Source organism: Podarcis melisellensis (genome assembly GCF_964234715.1).
Source record: "Podarcis melisellensis genome assembly, chromosome: Z".
NCBI classification, from domain to species: domain Eukaryota; kingdom Metazoa; phylum Chordata; class Lepidosauria; order Squamata; family Lacertidae; genus Podarcis; species Podarcis melisellensis.
The window spans coordinates 27,355,963-27,382,409 of record NC_138547.1 but is presented as its reverse complement, the minus strand read 5'-3'; the positions used below and the strand labels follow the sequence as shown (position 1 = coordinate 27,382,409).

General features: G+C 41.1%; 1 protein-coding gene across 13 annotated transcripts in view; it reads right to left on the bottom strand.

Annotated features, from left to right (window-relative positions):
* Positions 1 to 26,447, bottom strand: part of TENM1 (teneurin transmembrane protein 1) — a 391,653-nt gene that overhangs the window by 276,201 nt on the left and 89,005 nt on the right. For all 13 annotated transcript variants that reach the window (XM_081897279.1, XM_081897280.1, XM_081897290.1 and 10 more), the window contains exon 2: positions 24,082 to 24,359. In XM_081897279.1, the coding sequence (XP_081753405.1) occupies positions 24,082 to 24,298 (217 nt within the window). In that variant the 5' untranslated portion in view covers positions 24,299 to 24,359. The remainder of the gene's footprint in view (positions 1 to 24,081; positions 24,360 to 26,447) is intronic.

The window sequence follows — 26,447 nt, the reverse complement described above, 5'->3', positions numbered from 1 at the left end:
CATAAAGGCTTTTAAATATATTGAATTAAATATTGAATTAGGGCTAACTCCCATAAATTAGGATTGGTAGGCTTAGTCTCTCTCTCTTTCTCTAACCACTTAAAATCTCACCTTGACATTTTCTATTTCTCTTCCTTCAGAAACCAACAATAACAACAGAAAATGCAGCATATATCACAAGTAACATCTTACTTGCTATTACAAGTAATATCTTAACATCTTACTCAAGTAAGAGGGACATTTACAGATGGAAAGACAAGCATTTGTGTTTTTTTTATTACAGGTTTCATAAGAGCACCTAATGCTGTTTCGTCTTTAGACTACTGACAGAACACACAAACACACAGAGAGAAGTATGGAAGCCTACAATGATATCTACCCCCCCCCCCACTACTTTTCTTCCTTCTACAGCCTGGACATTGTGTACCAAGTTAGCTCTTTGCCACTCTCCCTTTACATAACTCCAGGCTCCTACCTCCAGCTCTTGACATCTCTTCCCAAAGCACTTAGACGTGTCAAAATGTCTGTGCACTTTTTGGTTAAGTAATGGCATGTTATAGATTTTCTGAGATCATTGACATACTCAGAGATAGCTTTCTAAACCAAAATGTACAGCTTGGCTCCTAGCCCATCGGCTCATAAGATTAGGATTATTGGAGAGACTCATTTGGAACAGGGTGAAGGTTGCTGAAAGAATTTTAAACCAGGATGGCCTCGTAAGGCTTGTCAGGTTGGCCTTCAACTTTTATAAGATTAAGCCTCCTGTGCTGGAGATGTTTTAAAAAAATAAAATGGATGAAGATTTTCTGGAACGTTTCTGCCTGGCGAAGCGAAGAGAATGCTCGCCTGCCACATATACTGACAATGCCAGTTCAAGTGGTTACCATCTGTTGCATCTGTATGGCTGCAGACCCTTCTCAGTTTGTTTTTCAGATATTTGCCCCCTCAGGGCTTCAGCAGAAAGGAGGGAGGAGGAAGAGGAGAGAAAGGAGGAGGGGGAAAGAGCAGCAAGAAAGTGAAGGAGGCAGAATCTGTAAGAAACAAAAGGTGAGCAGGCTTGCTTGTTTCATTCTCCTACAGAGGTAGGGAACAGGATCTGGCCGGTGAGATCTCCCACCTGTCAATCACCTGAAGTCACCATGATGTCAGATGACCTCCCCCCCCCCCTTCATTTGCACTGTGGCTTGAAATCACTGCCAATCAGCAATGACTTCAACCCTTGCTTGTATTGGCTACAGACTACTCCAAAGTCCTGCTCTTCACAGGAATCAGCTCAGATAGGGAGCTCCTGAGCTGAATCAATCCCAGCAGGGCTTGTATTTGGTTTATATTTAAAAGGGGCTATATACAATGAAGGGACATAGGTGGTGCTGTGGGTCAAACCACAGAGCCTAGGACTTGCCAATCAGAAGGTCGGCAGTTCGAATCCCTGCTCCTGCCCACCTAGCAGTTCGAAAGCATGTGAAAGTGCAAGTAGCTAAATAGGTACCGCTCTGGCGGGAAGGTAAATGGCATTTTCATACGCTTCTCTGGTTTAGTCATGCTGGCCACATGACCCGGAAGCTGTACGCCGGCTCCCTCGGCCAGTAAAGCGAGATGAGCGCTGCAACCCCAGAGTCGGTCATGACTGGACCTAATGGTCAGGGATCCCTTTACCTTTATCTAAATACAACGAACAAATGCCGAAGACATGTTTTCAGGCTCCCAGATGTTTCTTTGCAGCCATGCCTTTACCTGCCCTAAAATCTGATGCCATATATAAGAAACTAAGGAAACCTGGCTGAAGAAACTCAAGTTTGCATTTGAGCCTCTCTTGCTGGGTCCTCCATACTAGAAAAGATACAAAGCAATACATACTTTTGAAAATTGGGCTGCAAAAATAACTGATAATTTCATGGTATCTTAGCTAGGGTTGAGTGATATATCAATATATACGGTATATCAATATATTGCCCAAAAGCAGTTGTCCATATCGTGATATCAGTTTCATAATTTTTGACCTGGCAATATGTCACAAATCATGGTGTGTTTTAGGGCTGGGCGATATATCATCTAAAATCGGTTTGAAGTTCATATCATGTTATTGATTTCATAATATTTGTTAAGAATCATTTTTATTGGTTTTACAAATATAAAGTACAAATAAACACAAACTAGTAAAAACATGTCTATATGAGGCAATTCTCTGAATTTCAAGACTTCCCCCATGCCCTCCATTGAGTCTTATTTTAGAAGAAGAAGAAGAAGAAGAAGAAGAAGAAGAAGAAGAAGAAGAAGAAGAGGAGGAGGAGGAGGAGGAGGAGGAGTAGTAGTTTGGATTTGATATCCCGCTTTATCACTACCCGAAGGAGTCTCCAAGCGGCTAACAATCTCCTTTCCTTTCCTCCCCCACAACCAACACTCTGTGAGGTGAGTGGGGCTGAGAGATTTCAGAAAAGTGTGATTGGCCCAAGGTCACCCAGCAGATGCATGTGGAAGAGCGGAGACGCGAACCCGGTTCCCCAGATTACGAGACTACCGCTCTTAACCACTACACCACACTGGCTCTTTTAAGTTTTAAGCATCTTAAGTTTTAAGCATCTACAACTGCATATTCATCCGTATTCCAATTTTAATATCAAATCATATTGTCCATAGTGTGTGTGTGTGTGGGGGGGGGTGTTTCTCTACAAGTGAGTCAAAATCCTGCTCTTGTTTCCATCTCAATTTCATAGTTTTTGACCTGGCAATATATTGTGAATCATGATGTGTGTGTATGTGTCTGCTATGCAAAAATCACGGGGGGGGGGGGAATCATGGGGAAAACTGCAAAACCAGCCAGTGCCACATAGCTCTATCCTTATTTCAGACATCATGCTATATCAACATATCACAATGTTTGGCTGGTGATATATATTGTGTCCTCCCTCAAAGAGGGCACGGGTTGCAGTGCGACCTGACAACCAAACCCTGTGTTGTGTGTGGGTACGATTGGATAGTCACAACAACCTATTGGTAGGTACCTCGATGCTGGGTTTAATCAGGCCAATGGGATGCGAGCCAAATGGATCGAAAGACCTATATATGCCCATGCACATGACCCCGAGCTTCCTCTTTGGGCCAGTGCATTGGAAAACCTGCCCACCTCTCCCTACTTTTAGGGCTTTGCACTTGACCTTGCTATGCCGCCATGTGTCATCTATCGTTGGGACAGGGGCACGGCAGGAATTTTCCCCACTTAGCTGATTGGCTGTTGCCATTTGGGTTTCGCCTACCACATAGCAAATTGTCACAACTTGTAAGGTTGCGAATAGGCTCTAGTTCAGGTGCTCTCGCCATCCCTATGAGAAGGGTATTCAATTAAAGGAATCCAGGGACTCAGTGGTTTGGTCAGCCCTGAGAAGGATTGTGCCCGTGCCTGAGTCCAGGGGACATTTGGGTGGCGGAGATAGCCCATTCCTGGCTTTCTGTGTTCACCCTAGGTTGACCTATGCTGGTGCCCTGCGTCAGTGCTACCTGCATGACAGGGAGCTAGTCAAACCAGAGCCTATGCAACCAGTCACTTTCTGTAATCAATAGAGCTGTGGCCTAAATTCTGCCAAAAACAAAACCAAAATTTGTGTCTTGTCTGAATATATTTAAGGGGGAGGTTAAAAGGTCTAAACATGCAAATCACAAAGCTGAAACCCAGATATCGCCCAGCCCTAATATTAGCATGATGCATCCTCTGCCCACATTATTTAGATGGAGTAAAGAGACAAAGTATACATTTTTCTGTTCCTATTACACAATGGTGCTGCATTGTTAAGTCGAACTATATATTGCAGTTCCTGTTGATTTTTCTTCACCTCAGTACGTATTGCCTTTATCTATTTCCCCCCTGGAATGCAAAGCTGTTTAGATCAGACTGATAAGAGTGACTGACAAAAAGGCTATTGCCACCAGAATCTTCCATTTTGTACACATTACATGGCTGAAGAACTGGATTACAAAATACAGAGAAGTGTGGATTTCAAAGGATGACTGTGTTTCAGTTCACATCTTAATTTGAGAAGTGTGAATTAGTTACATTTGCCTTTGTCCTTCACCCCTACACAGAGATACAGAACTGGCTTAAGTAACCACTTCAAGTTCTGACCTTGGAACAACACTTTTCAGAGGGTGATTTCTTCAATTAATATTTGAAAGTTCATTATGGACATTTAGACTCAGCTCAGCCTCAAGGGTATTTATTTAACTTTCAACACTGACTCAATCCAACTAGAAATCTAATGTTATTCTTTAAAGGATGTCAAAGTGGAAAGGGGTGAAAAAAAATGCAAGATTACAAGGTTCTGAAAATGAAAAATGTCATATATTTTCTTCTATGCAAGTTCAACATCCATTTCTTCCACCAAAGAATCCCACTCCCACCTGAAAAGATTAAGATTCTGCAAAGACTTAATATATAGCTGGCCTCCACTCCTGGTTCCAAGATAATTTACTACTCTTAGAGAAACCATAAGCATTTGTCTAACCATAATCTATTTCTATATGCCTCCCTTTCTAAGAATTGATAAATATGGCCATGGCACAGAGTCAAACACATGTCCTTTCAGAAAGCATTCCTTTCAACTTGTTTTTAAACAACAATATGAATTGACCCAGAAGGAACTCTGTATTGATGAACATTTTAATCTGGACACTCAAATCCTAAAAACAGGAATAAGTCCCAGAGAGATCTAGTTTCATATGTGAAACTTGGTCTTCAAGGCAAGGTAAGTCTTCATTCACTTGCCAGTTTACTCCATTTTCATGACACTTCCTTAACTGTTAACTTCCACATTATACTTGAACTTTCACATGGTGTAAAAGTCATTTCTGGAACTGTAGTGGAATATAGTGCTCATCTGATGTTATTTGCTTCCAGAAAATGAGTGCTAAACCCGTGTTATATTCCACTATAGTTCTGGAAGTGACTTTAATATCCAGGAAAGGAATGATTACACTTTTAAAAACATTTTTATTATATTCGTTAAACATTACAAACAACAAAAACGATGGCACAAAATTATTTCAGTCACAAGCTTATCCATAGCAAAGCACAGTATAGAAGCAAGGAAAGTATCCACTAATGTCATTTTATGAGCACTCTACTCTTGTGCCTTTAGAGAGTCATCTTATCACAAGGATCCTGTGTTTTATACATTACCTCACTTTCAATGAGCCCTAATATGGCCACTCCATATAGACTGGGGGGCACAGATAATAATAATAATAATAATAATAATAATAATAATAATAATAATAGTTGCAGATAGGTAGCCGTGTTGGTCTGCCATAGTCAAAACAAAAAAAATTCCTTCCAGTAGCACCTTAAAGACCAACTAAGTTAGTTCTTGGTATGAGCTTTCGTGTGCATGGGTATCTGAAGAAGTGTGCATGCACACGAAAGCTCATACCAAGAACTAACTTAGTTGGTCTTTAAGGTGCTACTGGAAGGAATTTTTTGTTTGTTTTAATAATAATAATAATAATAATAATAATAATAATAATAATAATTTATTATTTCTTATTTATACCCCGCCCATCTGGCTGGGCCTCCCCAGTCACTCTGGGCGGCTTCCATAAAAACCAAAAATACAGTAAAATATCACACGTTAAAAACTTCCCTGACCTGAACAGGGCTGCCTTAAGATGTCTTCTGAATGTCAGGTAGTTGTTTATCGCTTTGACATTTTCTGGAAGGGCGTTCCACAGGGTGGGCGCCACTACCGAGAAGGCCCTCTGCCTGGTTCCCTGTAGCTTTGCTTCTCGCAATGAGGGAACCGCCAGAAGGCCCTCGGCGCTGGACCTCAGCGTCCGGGCAGAATGATGGGGGTGGAGACGCTCCTTCAGGTATACTGGACCGAGGCCGTTTAGGGCTTTAAAGGTCAGCACCAACACTTTGAATTGTGCTCGGAAACGTACTGGGAGCCAATGTAGGTCTTTCAAGACTGGTGTTATATGGTCTCGGCGGCTGCCCCCAGATTATGCTGCCCCTTGTTTATTAAAGGGAAGAACAGAAACCAAACCTCAAACCTATCTCTTTTTGACACACCCCTCATGACCCTCCTTCTCTGCATAAGTTGATCTGAGAGGGCTATGTCCCACAATCAATCCAGGTCTCCATAGGCAACAACCATTTTTGGCTTCTCTAATTGATGCACACAGCCACACCCACAAGCAAACCTCCAAACACATTAGACTAGCAACCAACCTTAATCCAAAAGACACAAACTCACTCTCTTCAGTCTCTTCCACCAATCCCTCACAAACACTCCTGTTTACAATTCTTGATCACAAGCTCCCAGTGACTGCCAACAGCTAAGTAGGACAATGCAACAGAGGAGAAATCTACCCATTATGTAAATGTATATTTGTGTATGTGTGTTAAATAACAGTTGCACAGAGGGCCCAACCTGGACTGAGTTCACAGCTTGTGCAGAGTGGGCTTTATGCTCTCTCCCTCATACTTGAGTTCCAATAAAAATTACATAGTCCACTACAAAGCTGTCATTAGCATCAAGAGCAGCATTTCTGGATCAGTGACCCATATCTGCAGTTTTTAACCTGAGAATTAAAAAAACAAACAAACAAACAAACAACAACAACAAACTACTGCTCATTCACTATTTTTTCTTTAAAAAAATGAAATAAAAAACACTTTAGAAAAATAGACTACATCAGAAAATCAAGCATGCAAACACACACACACACACACACACACACACACACACAGACACTCTTACTTAAAGGCATGCAACATAAAAGTAGAAGACTTTAAAACAAGATGCCAAATGAACAACCTATTCCACAGGAAACAAATTTAGTATGTTTCCTTAAAAAACAGAACAACAAACTCAGTTTGTCCTGCCAATAAACAATTGCAAAAGCCAGACTTGCCAAGAGCTAATTTTCTATTTTTGCCAAAACCATGGATTACAATAGGCCATGCCTGCCAATAACCATATAGCTTCGGGCTGCTGGGAATTCATTTTTGTTTGTTTGTTTTTCCTTGCAAGACTGACACAGTATTGGCATTATACTCCCTCAGGTAAACAAAAGCTATACAAACAACAGAGAAGAGGAGATTTAAAGGAACTGCTCACAAATTAGGAACTGGCATGGGTTTCTCTCAGGTCTAGTTATCACAAACAGTAGAGGATTGTTCAGAAATTACTGCAAAAGCACACACAGGGTCCATGTAGCATGTATGACTTGTCTCTTTAAAAGCAGGGCTGCAATAACAGCTCTCCTCCTTCCTTTGCTGTGGTTTTTTTTTCTAAATTAGAACTGGTTGGAGCACACTTTGCCAACCTTGTGTCCTCTAGTAGTTTTATACTACAGCCTCTACGAGTTTAGCCATGTGCAATAGAAACTGTAGTCCAAACATCTGGAGGGCACAAGCTTGGAGAAGGCTGGGTTAAACTTTTTGCATAGCCCATGCCTGGATGTTTACTGTATGTATGTTTTCTGTTGTTCCTGAGTAAAAGTTCTACAAATTACCTTGTCTGTTTTTGCTTCCTGGGTGTAGGTCAGAGTACACACAGTGAGTATTCTCCTCCATACTCGCATAAATAGAGGAGACATTACAGGAGAAAAACAGGATAACATGGAGGGATTTTTTGCAGGATGCATATGGAAAACTAGATATGATGCCAGTTGTTACCTCTAGTCAGACTTAAATACAAATTTTGGAAGCTCATGAGTGATAAGTGGGAGATTATTTTCTGTCTTGGAACAAAAATGATCTAGAGAAGAATCCCAGGTTCTTCTCTAATCCCCATCCGCCACTCCAGCTGTCTGTGCTGCTCAGGCCTAAACAAATAAACTCATGTTTATTTCATAAAAAAGAAGCCCAATATGAAACTCCAGTGTTGTTGAATTAGAACTTACTAGGGTTTTCCTCTACTGCTACAGGTATCATGGACTGTCTCTTGAATTTTACAATGTCCTTCTGGCCCTAATGTTTGTCTTTCTATCTCCATGTATACCAAAGAGGGTATATCAAACTTTGTACACCCCATGTAGAAGTAGCCTACTTGATGAAACTTGTACTGTAACAACTATGCTGTAATTCTCAAAGATGCCCAAAAGTATAGGTTTTCTCACTGTCAACACGCTTCTCTCTTTCCTGTCAACTGTTGGGAAAGCTTTGGATGACAACCTGCTCTAAGATGTACTAAGAGTTAAACAAAGCCATCTGATTATCTCGAGTGATTCAGCTCACGTACAATGCATCCATGAATTCAATGCTGACAATCCTCCTATCCCTCCAAATTTCTTTTAAGGTGTGCAAAAGCTAACTCTCAGTCCTTTTCTGCAAATATAAAACTCTTAATTATCCTTTGTCAGGTTCTCAGGGTTTTTTTTCCTGATTCTGGCAAACTTAAGTACAACAAATAAAACAGAACATCTAGGTAGGATGACATGCTAATTGCAGAGATTCTTGAAAAATAATGAAAGCTTTAAATTATTGCATTTAACAAAATCTTTTTTGACTCTTTCCACCAAAAGGCTGTAATTATGTTTATACAACTGAGTCAGATCAGTTACCTGTTTTTATCCCCACGTTAAAAAGTTTTGTAGCTCTTTTTCAGTCCAGTCTACAGCTTTATACTGCAGACCCAGGAACAATGAGAGGCAGAGGCCAAAGCAGAGAGATAAGCCAACAGGAGACTCCAGGTGGGTAAAAACAAGGCCACAACATAGTTGATTACGGCAGTTCAGATATTTGACTTTGGGCAGGGTAAGGATCTGATCATTGCACTGGCTCCCTGGTGTGAGATTTGGGGCTGCCCCCCCAAATCCTTTATATATTATTTTTTTCAGTACAGTGGTACCTCAGGTTACATAGGCTTCAGGTTACATACACTTCAGGTTACAGATTCCGATAACCCAGAAATAGTGCTTCAGGTTTGCTTTAGGATGAGAACAGAAATTGTGCTCCAGCAGCACGGCGGCAGCAGGAGGCCCTATTAGCTAAAGTGGTGCTTCAGGTTAAGAACGGACCTCCAGAACAAATTAAGTACTTAACCCGAGGTACCACTGTACTGATATCCAATATTGTAAACTCTCACAAGGCAGACAGAATGACTAATAAAGGTAAAATAAAGGTAAAATAAAGCAGACATGGGTTATGTTGTTATCAAAGCAGTGCCCAGAAATGCTTAGGAATCACATCTAACCGCAAGGGTCTTTGAAAAATCAGAGGACGTAAAAATAATCTTGTTTATTAATGTAAATAACAAAGGGGTACAAATAATGGAGAAAGATGAGCTCCTCTAGGCAGTCTGTTGTGCTCTATTTCTCTGGCATAGCTAATCCCCAGATTCTACTTCACCAACCCCACAGAGTAAGATGTTTGTGGTACCTCTAATGCTGAGCAACTTCCACAAATACAGCTGCTATTAAGAACATGATTAGATCTTTACGTAACCCATTTTGCATTGTATGAGGGAAATATTGACAATGAAGCCAATCCAGGTTCCATAGGAATAAATCTAAAAGTCTATGAAACATTAAGCAAAAAAGGCCATTCTACAATATCAAATGCCATAGAGGCATCTGAAAACAAACAAGTAACAACTACAGGTAACTCACAACTTATGTGCATTTAAGTTGTGCACATTCAGCTTTACATGCTTGGAAAAAATATATAAAAAGTGGGGTGAAAAGAGGGAAGGCTCTGTCCAGGGAAAAAGACTTTGGCATTGAACCCAATGTGTTTTGATGATACATGGTTTTGGCTCTATGTGCCAAAACGGGTTGAGAGTCATCTGTACTGCGCAACTGAACTTGTTAATTGCACTTCAACTCTTATAATAAACTTTTCTTTTGTAGATAAAGCCTGCTAGCTCTATGAAAATATTTCTCTATGACCCCACATATAATTTCTGTTGATAGTTTATGATCATTGTTTAGTAGCAACAGAGGGTTTATAGGAGTCAAATTATGCTGGATCATCTTCCACTTTACAGATTAATATTATTTTTACTTCTGTCAAAGATTTATAAATCTCCCTATACCAAAAGAGTTTAATTTTAAAATGATAAAAAGAGTGAGGCAGAAAAATACTTTGCCATGAAGTCATATGTATTTCATTGCACATTATTGGAATGTCCAGTTCATTATGTTGGGTTATTTTGGGTATATCAAGATTAATCAGAAACTGTGAAAATCTACTTATTCCTGAATTCCTCGTTTATATTCTCTCCATAAAATTCATGAATATTTGTTCCATTTCTCCCGGTGCTTTTAAAAGTCTTTATTATTCACCAGTGAGGGCTCTCTCTTTCCTGCTCTCTCCATAAAAGCTAATGATCCCATGATCCCCCTCACTGCGTGGTCTGTATCTTTCAGATGCAATTTATTCTGGTGATCTCCAGTCATCTAAATGGCATTTCTTGAGGAACATATCTTTTATTTTCTAGACTCATTCCCTTGTTCTGTTCTTACATTGACCCATAACCTTTCCCCCCTCTTCTTTTTTGAAATAAAGGACTTTCTTATTAACGCTTCTCAGGCCTCCCCAAATATAACTGAATTACAATAATATCAAAATTATTATACATTTAGTTTATTGATTCTGTCCACTTGTCTAGGGTACGAGTCCATGGCATAAGTACTGGTGGTAGTTTCTTACCCTCAAATGCTGAACAGCTTGATTAGGCTATAAATGAATGGGTGGGGAAACTGAAAGGGAGACTTCAACAGGTGTCCTACCACAGTAAATACAACCAAAGTATAATGTGCCCTGTAAGCTGCTGGAGTTCTCACAAATAAACACACACACACAACACAAACCTTTGCCTCATTACATATACAATGCAATTATAATAATTCCCCCCCACACACAGAAAAATAAGTCACATACACAGTGAGCTGGACAAAATATGAGGCTGATTGGAGTGTTTCACTCAATCCAGCAACCATTTTTCACTAATTCCAGTGACTTTCTCCTTCTTGCTATATTTGCAAACCCACATGCTTGGTGGTTCTTCAACTCACATACTCCGAAATAATTATCAGAGAAGTGACAGGTGCAATTCAGACACCATAACCTCAGTCATGGGATTTTTTTGAGACTAAGAACAAGCCATATGTCTACCTACATCCTCCCCCTGCATCTTCTCCAAGCCCTCTGAGGGAGATATGGTGGTTTGTCAAGCCACAGTTTGTCAGGCACTGCCTACAAACCAGGGTAGCGAAATGAGCTCATGGGTCCCATCTGTGAGCCTGCACAGACTATTAGGAAAAATGTAAGACGAACCCGACTACATAGGAGCAAAGCAGACATGGGAAATATCAATACTGAGTTTACCTGCATTCCCCCCCCCGCCTTATTTCATTCACAGAACCATAGAATTGTAGAGTCAGTCTTGCTCCTTTATCTCGAAAAGAAGTGAGATTTTACTCTCTCCTCAAGTCCACAAAAAATTATGGTCAAATATTGCATATTATGTGCATTACATTGTGTGCAGTTTTGCATGACCTAAGTCCTATTTTGTCTAACATAGCAAACTTGTGCATTTGGGTGGGTGGAGGGGACTGCAGAAAGGCACTTGAAAAGCTGTTTCTCTCTCTCTTAGTTTTGCTGCTAAGGCTTTATTTTGGCGCAAGGAAGATGGGCTGCTCTCTTTTCGTTTCCGTTCATCATGGTGATGAGGTTTCCTAAAGTGACCAGCACATAAGCAGATGATACAACAGTCATATAATAGTATAAAAATGCTTATGTATTAGTATACTTAATGAATGATGCTGCAGAATCACAGAACAGCATGGAATATGATTCTTTTATATGCCTTATATGTACAATAAACATATTTTTGCAAATAATTAGCCTTTTTTTAAAAAAAATCCCACAACATTACATAAGCAGCTCAGATATAAGTGGTGGCTTGATACAAGATACAATGTGGTAAAAGCTCAATAAGGTTGGAACTGCGAAATTCTCTGTATGCATCCACTTAAAACCATTTTCTCCTCCATCCCTAGAGCAAAGGCTGATCTAGCTCAGCACAGTGCTTCTCATATAAGCAATGGCAAATAAACAGCAGTTTGAACAGTGAACGTACTGTTTTATTATGCTCTGCCATTGCTTCTGATTGGCTTTATGAAATATCTGAAAATCTAGAAACCCATATAAATATCCATATGCAGAAAAACACATCTGTATAACCACCCTCAATCATGATCTAAATGTAGCCTCAATGCTTTTTATGGTGGCAATGTGATTGCATCCTGGGCTTTGGTTAAGTATCTGATTATTTATTAAATTTGTATACTGCCCTTGTTCCGGGCAGCATAAAAAGATAAAAACATAAAACGCATAATAAAAACAAGAACAAAAATTAGCCCTCCCTCTTCCACAAACATGTTTAAAAGGATGTATGATGTTAATCAGCTTGGCAGAAGAGGAACATTCTCACCTGGCACCTAAAGATGTATAATGAAGGTGTCAGGTGAGCCTCCCAGGGGAGAGCATTCCACAAATGGGGAGCCACAGAAGAAAAGGCCTATTGCCACCCTCCAGACTTCTCATAGAGGAGGCATATGAACATGGGCTACAATGATGATCACAGGGTCTGGATAGGTTTACATAGAGAGGCATTTCTTGAGGTATTGTGGTCCTGAGCCATTTAAGGCTTTAAAGGTCAAAACCAGCACTTTGAATTGGGCTCGGAAACTCATTAGCAGCCAGTGCTGCCAGACCAGGATCGGTATAATATGCTCAAGCAATCTTGCCTGAGCAACCTGGCTGCTGAATTCAGCACCAGCTGAAGTTTCTAACCTGCCTTCAGAGGCAACCCTACATATAACATGTTGCAGTGATCTAAGCTAGAGGTTACTAGAACATAGACAACAGAAGCTAGACTATTATTGTCCAGAGTGCAGCCCGGCCACCAGCTGAAGGCAATGGAAGGCACTCTGCACCACTGAGGCCACCTGAGCCTCAAGCGACAGCAACACAACAGGAAAGGATCCAGTAGTATCCCCAAGCTAGGTACCTACCATCAAGAGCAAGCAACCTTCCAACCATCCAGTCTAGGGAACCATCCACTATCAGTGCCTCAATCTTATCTGGATTGAGCTTCAGTGTGTTGGCTCTCATCCCGTCCATTACCAAGGCAAGACAACAGTCCAGCACATCCATTACCTCTCCTGCAGATGTAGAAGAGAAGTAGAGCTGTGTCTCATCAGCATATGGCTGACAACGTACTCCAAAATTCCCGATGACCCCACTCAGTGGTTTCATGTAGATGTTAAACAACATAGGGGATAAAATTGAATCCCGAGGAACTCCACATTGAAGGCTCCATGGAACTGAATAACACTCACAAGCACCACCCTTTTGAAACAACCATCCAATTAAGACTGGAACCACCACAAAGTGGTTCCACTCACCCCTAACTTGGACAGACACTCCAAAAGGATACCATGGTCAATGGTTTCTAAAGCGGCTGAGGGTTCTAGAAGAATTAACAGGGACACATTTTCTCTGTCCCAGTGCAATTCCTATGCTAGAACTGGGCCTAAACCCTGACTGAAATGGATCTAGAAAATTAGTTGAGTTGGGCCCTCCACAACCCTAGTGAAGTATACTCATTTCCCCTCTCATATGTTGGCCCTGTATCTATGCTCTCCCTCTCTCTGAACAAATTGACCTCCTTTTTAATTACAGTTACTCCCCCAAACATTGTAATTCATTAGCTTGATTACTGAATTGCATGGCCCAAGTTGTTTTAACATATTGCCACTTAATCACTGTTCAATTTAGTAATTCATTAAATGCACACTAATGTGTTATTCTTTTGTTATAATATGTCAATTAATAAGTCCAGTAGCTCAATAATTCACCCATTCATTAATCCTTTAATACAAAAAGACAGATTATAAAATTAATTTCATCAAGATAGCATGCTACTAGTATATAATTAATTGATAATGCTATCAGAATTCATTATATACTATAGCCTACCCCAATTTATTCAGCTACTAATTCATTCATTAATGCTAGATCAATGTATCAGTTCATAAATTAGTCAAATTAGAGTTTCATTTGGAAAACAAGATCACAAGCAAGTCTCTCTGTTTTATTTGATTAGGTTCTATATTATGATCTTGAAAATAAAGGTTTGCAATTCCATTTTAACCTTCATTTCTTTCATAACCCAGATCTGTAAAGTTTATTTTGCATTGTTACAGGGAAATAATTAAACCAGTAAAAGAAAGTGCCAACTAAATTTGTAATTTGCTTACAGTTTTACCAAGTCCCATTTCTTCTTTGTTCTCCTCCACCACAACCAGCTTACAAAAATGAAATCCACTACAGCATCCAATTGGAAAGTGTCATTAGATATAATTCAGTCTATACTAGTTTCACCCTCAAACTGTGTGTGCATTAGATTAGGGGGGCCTTGCAGTGATTTGAGCCATCCTGCCACATCTTCTCTATCCACTTCTAGAACCAAGAGGTCTTTTTTTATATCTGATTGTGCACCTGAAAGCAAGGTTTCAATTGGAGGGTTGCAGGCATCACATCGTGAAATGAATACGTTCCCCTAGTTCAAGACATGTATTCTGTGTACATGATTGAAGCTAGGGAGAGGGCAGGAGATGGTACCTATAAATACTGAGACCCTTTCACAACCAAATAACATATAGAGATGTGTGTTAGAAACAGCATCTTCTTTATTCTCAAGTGAGTATCTTCTCAACAAAGACAAAGGCTTAACAGAAACTGAAAAATCATGACAGATTCATCTTGGCATTGATAGCCAAAGGTCCAACATGCAAGTCTATCATCCTGAATGACCCTGTAAGTCTTGAACCAGGGAGTCAGGGCCCAAGCACCTTTCCCCCTGCATAGTTCTCAGACTGGGGAATTATTGGCCCAGATCTCTGGCTGCAGGAGAGTGCGACTCAAGTAGGTGGGCAGATCTAGAACTACAGCTCTTTATTTCAGCCCAAGGCCACAAGACAAGAGGAACCACAATAGAGGATTATGAGTGTCTATATAATTCTTGCCCCCAAATGTGTTCTTCAATGAGGACCAGTGCTGGATCTACACATTTTCCTGTAGAGGGCAAAAGTCTGCACTGCTGCCTCCCTATCACCACCACGGTTGAGAGAAGGAAGCATGTGCAGGTTGACTTGTCTCAGTGGTGGCCACAGTAGCAATACAAGGAAAGGCTGACCAAGGAGCAAAGGGGAGCCCATCCTGCTTCCCTTTGGGAGGGGCATTGAAAAACAAGGGACAATTTACATAAGTCCTGGTCCTAGCAGCTATCACAAGACCCCTGCTCCAGGCTGGCGCTTACATTGCCAGTTCATCTGCCTGCTATGCTCCTTCTTTCCTGCTCGCTTGTGGTGGCAGTGGGGCCTCTTTTGCACCTCCTCACCTTCCTCTTCCTGGTGTGGCAAAGCAGACCAGCCTTTCTATAGCCACTCACCTCTTCCTGTAAGGTGTGTGGGAGCTGTAGCTGTTGCTATCAAAGGGTTAAAAGAGTAGCAGAAACGCTCTAATCACTGAGCAGCTGGAGGTCATTAGGCTTCCAGGAACATGAGTCTGTATAAATAGTCCCCCTGTTTGTTTGTTCTCCCCCTTCTCCCTTTTGGGTGTGTGTTTTGCTGAGATGTGTGGTTCGTCGCCAGGATTGTTTTTTGGTGTTTTGTAAATAAACCTTATTTTTGATTTACAAACCGCATGCTCCAGGACTCCTTTTTGGGAAGATGCTGCCTCTCCTGCCCTTCTTAGCTGCTGCGCGAAATCCTCTGCCGTGGTGAGACTTTTAAAGAAGGAAGTGCACTGGGCATTTACATTAAACTAATTAAAGTTTAATGGGACAGGTTATGGTTGTTTGTACGTCAAGAAGGAGATAAGGAGAGCAGTTCAGAGTGATTTATGCAAGGACTGGAGTGAAGACAGAAGCGGTTGCCGACAACGAAAGTTTCCAAAGCAGCTTGAGTCCTGCAACGTGCCTAGAAAAGTTTTAAAGAGGCACTGCGCAGTTTGTACTCGCTGGAAGACGTCTGATTCCTCAAGGAGCCACCTCAGCAGCTGGGAGACGGTCTACAGGTGTGTGAGTATCGTTCCTAAGCCCCAGGGAGGATGGCAGAGTCCCAGGAAAGTTTTACTGTCCCGTTTACGCGACTCAATGGGAAAAATTGGCAAGATTGGAAGGCTAGAGTAAGGGTTTGGTTGCAAGCAAAAGAGTTGTGGAGCTGTACTGAAGCACCGCCTTTACAGGCAGCTGCAGACGCGTCTGCAGAAGCCAAAGCAGCAGCAGCAGCTTCACAGAAACGCGACAGGAAAGCCCAAGGTCTACTAGTTTTGGCAGTGGGACCAGAGCAAATGCCTTATGTTTCTGAGTTAAAGAACACGCATGAGGTCTGGACGGTTCTGCAGCGGTTAAATTCCAGAAACACTGCGGGGGCCAAGATCCATGCTACAAGATGTTTGTTTGATTTACGTCTCCAACCGGGAGCGTGTGTGAAAGAACATATTGCCAAAATGGTGTCTGCCTTTAATCAACTAAGACAGCTGGGCATTCCTTTCACTATGGAGCAGCAGTCATACATATTGTTGTCTTCTCTTGATAAAAGCTATGAGACTCTAGCTCTAACTTTGGAAGCTATGCCTTCAACTGAATTAACCCTTGAATACATTTCTTCTCGGCTTGCGGATGAACAGGATAAAAGGCAAAGAGAAAGAGGTTTGTCTTTAAAGGGGAGTTATGCTGTGCCTAAGAGTGTTGATGCTGAGTTTGAGCACACAGTAAATGCTTTTGCAGCTAGACACTGTTTTCGCTGTGGTTCCCCTTCCCATCTAATCAGGAATTGCACACGTGAACCTGGTCAAGACAGCAACAAGGCCGTTACCCCTAGTTACCAGACAAGGAGTTCCAGGGGACGTCGAAGAAGAGGAGGAGGTCGTGGCTACTCCCACAGCACACAGCACATGGCTTCAGCAATGGCGTTGATGCAAGGGCGTGGCCAAGGCAGCAATCTACGCTGGTTGATCGACAGTGGTGCATCTCACCACCTGGTGGCGCCATCTAGTGTCCGTTTGCAGAATTGCAGACATTTGCTAACCCCTAAAGTTGTGACAATGGCAGATTCAACTAAACGTTCCTTAGAGACTGTAGGCACAGTGTTCTTGAATTGTTTGCAAACAGAAATTGATGCCTACGTGCTAAAGGGACTGAAGGGGTGTATTTTGTCTGTGTCAGAACTTGATAGAAATGGGTTTAAAACTGTGTTTGAAAATGGGGTTTGCACTATTTCAAAGAATAACGTATCTCTTTTGCAGGTGGAATGCAGAAATGGGTTATATTATTTTGAGACAAGTCCAGATGAAGTTGAACAGGTTCATGCTGGTTGTGTGAACACGCCTACCCATAATTCTTGTGTTCATTTATGGCACCGCCGTTTAGGGCATATTAATTTTCAGTATGTTAAAAGGCAACCTGAATTATCAGAAGGGTGCAAATTGAACAAATGTACTAAGTATTTGGATTGTACTGCATGCAAAAGTGCGAAGGTTCATAGATGCAGCTATCCCAGTTCAGATAGGAAATCTGACAAAGTATTCCAACTTGTGCATATGGACCTGTGTGGCCCAATGCCTGTTGCTAGCATGGGAGGTTCAAAGTATGCACTGTGTCTCTCGGATGACAAAACAAAGGTTACATGGTTTTTTCCTCTCAAAACAAAAGCAGATACTGCAGAAACAGTTAAAAATTGGGTTCATGCGGTAGAACTTGAATTCGGTACTAGAGTACTTGCTTTTCAGACAGACAGAGGGTCAGAATTTACCGGGTCTGTGTTGCAGAATTTCTTTAAGAAAAAGGGAATTAAGCATCGTCTGTCTACACCTTATTCCCCCCAAGAAGGAGGCGTGGCCGAACGTAAAAATAGGGTTCTGCAAGAGTTGGCAAACTCTATGTTGTTTGATGCTAAACTTCCTCAGAGTTACTGGGCGGAAGCCTGGCAGGCGGCTACTCATATTCTGAACCGAGTATATAATTCGGTAATTGATACTACGCCTTATTTTGCTTTATATGGGAAGAAGCCCAAAGTTAATTACTTTCGGGTGTTTGGATCTCAAGCCTATGTACTTATCCCAAAAGCGTTAAGGAAAAAGGGAAGTCCAAGGGCTAGGAAACTCATCTTTTGCGGGTACGAACCACATGCCAAATCTTGGAGGTTTGTGGACCCAGATGGGGATACTACAAGAGTGGTCCTCAGTAGGAGCGCTGATTTTTGTGAGCAGTCCGGATGGACTCACTTACACGCTAACCCTGACATTTTGAGAGATGATTTAGGCATTCATGCTGAGAAAGAAAGTCCAGAGAGTGATGAGCCAGAAAGGGATGGTGCACATGGTTCAGATGCAGATTCTGATCAGGCACGAGGTTCTTCTCCTAAGGTAGAAAAGCCAGAATCTAGGAGTGCTCCAACTTCGCCAGTCAGTAGGCCTAGCAGACAGCAAAAGCAAAGCAGGTCACCTGCAACACCAAGCCCAAGGGAGGTATCTAAACGGAGGTCTTTATCCCTAGGGGCGCGTCCAGACATAAAGTCTGAGACAGATTCTGACAGCCAACGGTCAGAGGGGGCACAAGAGGAGCAATTGCGCAGGTCAAAACGCGCCACGAAGGGCAAGCCGCCAGAGCGGTTTAAGGTGACAAGTGTATACGTAAATATGGCACAGTGTGAGCCAGAAAGCTATATGGAAGTACAACAGCTTCCAAGCTCAGAAGCCGTAAAGTGGCAGGAAGCAATGGAAAAAGAGATGGCTTCAATGAAGTCTCTCGGTGTGTTTACAAGTACAGAGCTTCCGAAAGGGCAACAAGCTGTAGGTTGTCGATGGGTATATCGTTTAAAGCCCACAACTACTGAAGAGTTGCAATATAAAGCCCGGCTAGTTGCAAAAGGGTTTTCGCAGCGCAAAGGTGTTCACTATTCTCAAATCTATGCCCCTACTTCAAGATCGGAGTCATTAAGAATGCTTCTAGCCTCTTCAGCTAAGAAGGGAAATAAGCTGTTTCATTTTGATGTCAATGTGGCTTATTTAAATGCAGACTTACAGGAGGAAGTCTATATGACACCACCACCAGGTTTTGAAGGAGACAAGCCAAACCAGGTCTGGCGCCTACACAAATCCATTTATGGGTTGAAACAGTCCGCCCGTAATTGGAATTCCTGCTTAAACGATGCTCTAGAGAGCATGGGGTTCAGAAAGAGCGCAGCAGATGCGTGTCTTTATCTAAAAGGCTCGGGATGTGAACAAGAAGCAGTTTTGATATTTGTTGACGATTTATTATACAGTGGAAAGGATGATAAACTTGCACAACAATTTGCCACAAAGCTTGGAGAAAGGTTTCAGATAAAATCACTAGGCAATGTATCTGTTTATCTAGGAGTTAAAATTCAGCAAGATGAAAATGGTAACTATTGGCTTAGCCAAGAAGCTAAAATCCAGCAGTTGCTGGAAAGGTTTAAAATGAACAACTGTGCTGGTGTTAAAACCCCAATGGAGTTAAGTTACACAAAGGATGCTCAAACTGAGCAAAAGGCAGAGTTCTGTAATCCCGGGGTTTACCAGTCAGCGATAGGCAGTCTACTCCACATTGCACAGTGGACTCGGCCCGATATAACATATGCTGTCAACATGCTGTGTAGACAAGCTGAAAAACCATCAATGCATGCTTGGCAAGGAGTAAAAAGAGTTTTAAGGTATCTCCAAACTACCAAAAGCTTTCGCTTAAAACTATCAGCAGAGGGCAGCACACAACTTGAATGTTGGGCCGACAGCAGTTGGGCAGATGCTGGACCAGATAGAAAATCAGTGTCAGGAATAGCGATAAAATTTGGAAATGCACTAATTGGTTGGAGATCAAGAAAACAATCACTTATAGCTTTAAGTTCAACTGAATCTGAGTTCAATGCGTTATCAGATATATGTAGAGAACTGGAATTTTATAAGCAACTGGTACAAGAATTGTTTGGAGAATGTTCCCTACCTATCAGAGTGTGGGAAGACAATCAACCTTGTATTAAACTAGCTAAATCAGGTCAATTCAAGGCGCACACAAAACACTTGGATATCCGTTATCAAAATGTATGCCAAAGTGTAAAACAAGGTTTAATTGAACTAAAGTATTGTCCAAGCCAAGAAAATCTCGCAGACGGTTTTACAAAAGCTTTGAGTCCGCAATCTCATAAATGTTTCTGTTCAGGTTTAAATTTGTATTAAGGTTGGTACAGCTTAGTGTTACGAGCGAGAGGGGGTGTTGCTATCAAAGGGTTAAAAGAGTAGCAGAAACGCTCTAATCACTGAGCAGCTGGAGGTCATTAGGCTTCCAGGAACATGAGTCTGTATAAATAGTCCCCCTGTTTGTTTGTTCTCCCCCTTCTCCCTTTTGGGTGTGTGTTTTGCTGAGATGTGTGGTTCGTCGCCAGGATTGTTTTTTGGTGTTTTGTAAATAAACCTTATTTTTGATTTACAAACCGCATGCTCCAGGACTCCTTTTTGGGAAGATGCTGCCTCTCCTGCCCTTCTTAGCTGCTGCGTGAAATCCTCTGCCGTGGTGAGACTTTTAAAGAAGGAAGTGCACTGGGCATTTACATTAAACTAATTAAAGTTTAATGGGACAGTAGCCAGCCACACCATGTGATCATCAAGGCATGGCTCCTTTACATTCCTCCTGGCCCAAAGAGAAAAGAGAGGTGCACAGCAGCCACGGCACAGGCTTGGTGTCTCCTTACATGTTCCAGCCAGATTCATCTTATTAGAATAGGTGGGTGGCTGTTCACCCACCTCTTCTAATAAATGGGACCTGGCTGGAATGTAGTCAGTGAATGTGTGCTATGGCAGTGACACTTCTTTCTTTTCTCTCACCTACACAGGATGCTGTTTTGCCACCCCCTAACCTGCCCCTAACACATGCCCCCTTTTGCACCCACTATGATCCAGTGAAATACTTTTCAGATGGAAAGGCCCTCTAGCCTTTCTTGGTCTATGTCCCTGTCTTTGGTTCTCATCTGCCCAACCTATCTTGTTTTGATGATATCTCTGCCTCTGGTTCTTGTTTATAGGATTCAGTGCCTGATCTTCAGCCCATACATGTCCACATATTTTTGCTCTGTGGCTCATATGACTCTCGGTTGCAGCCTGTCAAGTAGACTGCCAGGCCCCAGGCTAACAGACCCTGAAGCTTAGCTTTTACCTTTCATATTCATGCAATGAATATGATACTTCTGAACATAATGTCACCTCAGATTTCCATTCAGCACACCCTGCAGGACTTTAGCTTTCATTAGTGTTAAAACTGTGAAAATATTTCAAAAATATTGGGATGCATTCAGAAGCAATTGAGAAAATCAGACATGCACACCGTGGCAAAAAATACCATGGCAAAAATAGGCATGAAAATTCAGCCTCCGAGGCAAATGGATACACACACTTTTTCTTTTCTTTTTTTTTAAGGAATCACTCTCCTTTCAAATCTGTCTGTGTTAGGTAAGCTTTGCTTTGCCAAATGCCCCTCACTTTAAAACATAGCTTCTTATCTTAAATATTTTGTTATTCCCAATAGCACAGAACAGACTTTGGGAGATTCAGTTCATATACAAATATATTTATTTTCTGATCCTTGGAACCAAGATAGGCTGGAGAAATTCAGGACTGAATCTATGCAGATGTTTATTCAGAGTTCTGAAAAGCTTAATGCAACATAAAATGGCCTGCAGCCTTCTAAGAAGGGTTACAAGACTTCATTTGCTCCCTGTGCTTTCTGGACTTAACCATATCTGGTTAATCCCAACCATATCTACTCAGAACTAAGTCCTGCCATGGGGCTTACTCACAAGTAACTGGGGTAAGGATTACAGCTTACACCTTGGTACATTCTTACCCAAATAGTTACAATTCTCTCTCCTTTTCTATCTTTTCCCACTCAGTTCTGGCTTGTTCGACACTGATAGCTCTCTAGTACAACTTCCTTCAGAGCTACAATCTATCATGAAATGAATGTTCCAGCATTTGATTTTCTGCAACACTCATGCAGAATGTTAACTTAAATAACGTCCTCCCCATAGATCGATTCTGTATTTGGCATTGATTTTTTATTTTATTTTTTAGGCTTCTGACAAGCAAGGAAGGTAAAAGTGAGCCAAGTAAAAGAAAACAACAACAACAATCCTCCCTAAAGGAGAGTGTTTCAAAAAGTTTCTTTTTGAAAACAATAGATGAAAAATTCTTATCCAAGAAAAAGACAAAATTCCTGAAGCAATTTGTTTTAGTGAAGAAAAACATACCACAAGCATACAAATGTTAAATGCTTGGAGGACTGCAGATTTATGTATGTATCTGTGTGTATCTATGTATCTGTATCTATATATCTACATGCATACAAAGTCTTTTGTATTGGCAAACATATACTTTGATTCGGTGGTGAGAAGAGAACAGATGGAGTACAGGAGGCTTATTTTTTATGTGTCCTGCTTTCAAGTTTTCTCCTCATACCTTTCCCTGGATGTGACATTTGAGGAGCAATAAATACAGAGAGCTTCTCACTTCTGTAGCTCCACTTCTTTAGATCAAAAGAAATGCCTGCTGGATCAAGCCAGTGCCCCATCTGGTCCACTCCTCTGTTACCAACCAGAGATACCCATGGAATTCCCACAAGAAGGACAACAGCACTCTCCTCACTTCCCAGCTTCATGAAGTAAGAGGAGTCCCTATATCCTTCCCACCCCTCCTGCCTGAAAGCAGACTAAGAAAGTGAGATGGATTGATATAGACAGCCCCTTCCCCACACCCTTTTTTTCAAGACCATGCACCAAGAGTTACATGCTCATAGATGTTTTGGCATTCCAATCTGGTTGCAGAAGTTTCATTCATGTGTTTTTTGTTAGTTTCCTGGAACTGTTTGCTCAGTATCAAAGACCCAATTCTATGGAACTCTCTCCTGACTGACATCAGACCACTTCCCCAGGCCTACCCCAGCAACACTTGGTAAAGACTTCTTAAAATTTCAGTAGGCATTAAAGAATGGTATTCCACAATCTTGTATTCGGTACACCCCTTTTGTGCCCTGCTTTGAAATGACTGTCATGTGGTATAGAAATGTTTATATCAATGAAAGTTTACAATTTTAGAGTTGGCTTGGCATGTGTAGCAAATCCACCTATCAAATGAAAAATGTTTTAATGTTATTAACAGATGTAAAGAAGTAGTTTGTTAGCAGCTCATTTCCAGACTTCCACTTTGTCTCAGTCTCTCATCTTCTCAGCAGCTGCCACAAAGTCTGGCAATTAAGGGCAGGCTGCAATCGGTGGATAAACCACCGCTCTCTACAGCAAGAGTGGGGAACCTGTGGCACTCTGGAAGTTGTTGGGCTCCAGTGGTAAAGCTGGCTAGAGCTGATGGGAGCTGGAATCCAACAACATTTTGAGGACAACAGTCTGCCCAGTGCTGCTCTGCTGACACAAAAGGACTCTTGGACCCCTGAAAAGTCAATCTGTCCTTCATTCTAAGGCCAGCAGGACAAGACTTATTAATGGACAAGACCAAGAACTCTGTGTTCTTGTTTGACCTTCTACCTAACACAACACACCAAACCAAGGGCTCGCCCACACTTCCACTTGTCCTGCCACTTTCCCCTGGGAAAATGTGCACCAAGCACCACTTGTCTTACAGCTACAACATCCAATTATTACTATTTTTTAATTCCCCCATCACCTCCACTACAGCTCTGCTTTGTGTAACAAGCTTTTCTTTTTGTGACATATTGGTTGGTCCTAAGAAAGGCATAGCCCAACCATAAGCAAAAGAGTAATTGTATAAGTCAGAAGTTGCTGGCAATTGCTGTAATGATAGCTCACAGCTATCCAGCTCTTCCTCCACACACACAAAAAAAGATATGGAACAGAAGACTACACAGGAAAATGACTTCATCTGTTCCATATGATGTAGGGATAGCAAGCAATTTAAGTGGGTGATTACCATATGATTAAAAAGTTATTAAGAGTATTCCTTTTAATAAAAACTGGGGTTTTTAAATAAAAAAATACCTTGAGTGGGTTCATCAACAGCTTTTCTTTTTCTGTTGTGGCTGTTGTAATTCATTCTGAGTTCTTGGCCATATTCGTTAAGCGTTTCTCTGGACTCATAAGACTGTCTTGCCTTTCTTCCATCCTCACTTTCATCAGATGAGCTTGTGTAAGCTAGATCCATTTCATGCTTAGCTTTCGACAGTGGCTGGTAGGGTTTACAATCCATTTGCTCCATCTCTGATTAAGTAGGCCAAAATCGTGAAAACAATGTATTGAGGCTCCTTACCGAAACAGTCCTGGAAGAGACAAAAATGTTCAATGTAACTCTCTTCATTCAAGCATGGTAGTTGTTCAACCCCCCCCCCCAACAGCAATTGATTTGTCTAGTAGATTTAGTTAAGGGAAACTTAAAATGTTCTCAAAGGGAGCATAAACATTCTCCTAATGATCCCTTGTTTTGAAAGGTTTTAGCCAGTTAATTGTTGCAAGGAATTAAACAACAAGTTGTAAGAAATTGTAGTCTGAATAAACCTTGAGATGGAAGCACTGAATTATACTGAGTGGGTTGATACAAGCATTTTATCTCACTATTTTTTTAAATATAGATAAACTTATTTTTTTAAAAAAATATAATAATTACAGTAGTGGAATATAAAACTAAGTTTCACATAGTACATAGGATATTCAGGAAAAGTGTTCATCAAGAAAACTAGCTTCCTCTCATCACTGCAGGTAGTGAATTTTGTACACCAATTCCAAAACTATAAGAAATAAAGTCCCCATATAGCAAACCACACACATTCTGGGTCTTCTGACCTACTTGAGACATTTAAATTGTAGGTAATCTTCTCTGATATTGCTAGTGCACACATATTTTTGTACCAAAGTGTTAATTGTAGTTGCAAGTTAATTGCAATGTTTTCCACCACTGTCCTGTCAAGATTAGCACCCATGCTATAATGTTATTAGGCCTTTCAAGTCTGAATTACACCCATTGCCATCCCAGATATTTGACAAAGGAAATTTGAAGTGAGGTCATTACAATATCACTTTTATATCTATCAGAGTTCTCCCTATAAATGTCAGTCCAACATTTAGAAAACAGTGGGTCATTACTATCATAGATGAAAACAAACAAACAAACAAAAACTCTGCCCACACAGTAAGAGTCTAGAAGTTATTCTAGAAATTTGTACCAGTATATGGTGCCATCTATGAATATGTGGATAATGATTTATATGGCTTAGGCAGCCATAAATTATTCCACTTACTTTCAGGAAGGAAAAGGGTGGTCCTGCCCACCACCAATTGTGGCACCCAACTGATCAACCCCCCCCCCCAAAAAGAATGCAGCCCTTGAAAGAAAAAAATAGCTTCAAATATCTACAGGGTTTATCAGCTCCAGCCAAGCATTCTTCAGAGGTAAGGTTCCATTGTAAATTGACCTAATAAGCTCTTCTACCGTCGAAACTGTGCCTCAGGAGAAATCCATAGTATAGGAACCAGCAGCTCCTTACAAATAGGAGTTATTAGCATGTCTGAAGATATATTGATGAAACAATTGAATTCTAATCTTGAACCTTGTGGGAAGTCAAAGCGAAATGCACCAGTTGCTTCTTTATTTGTGATGTACCATTTAATTCCTACATGACACACATGGAAAATCAAATGCACATGTTTCTTTTCTCAGAGGGGAGGAGTGGACCAGAACTGAACACATTCTCACTTCCAGTGCATTTATGAACAGGGAACTCTCCGACATAAACTTCTGTTCAGTGACAAATGGCTGTACTTCTGTTGGTTCCAGATTACTTTTCTTCTAGAAAAGACACATAGAAAAACTATTGAGCTGCACACCCACCCACTCCTCAAACTTCTGAAATGAAACATAAGATATGTTGCACCTTAGAGCAGGGGTCCCAAACTGTTTTGGGCCCAAGGGCACATTTGGAAACCGCCATGAGGACTACCAAGTAGCCATTTCACAGAAGAAAAACTGACAATACTCAGGCAATACACCTTCACAAGCACCTATATGTTCCTAATTTGGGAGTCTAGCCATACAAGAATGGAGGAAGTAAAATACAATATGTGGTTGAAGTAGGTCACCTACTTTAAAATAAGAGATACAACTTTCTGAACTCAACCCACAATATTTCAATTTCTACTAACTGAAAAGACAACCCTTAAAGCTATCCTGCTCTTTTCTAAAGAATAATGTATTCCTGTCGTGAGGTACATTAATGAATGCACAATAAGGGGAGGAGATCTATAGCTTAAAAGACATGCTAGGAATCCTTTGACTACACCACTTATACAAAAGACAAAATCTAACACTTGGAGATGTAATATAGATCTAACAGTGTCCAAGGAGTCTGTTTGGG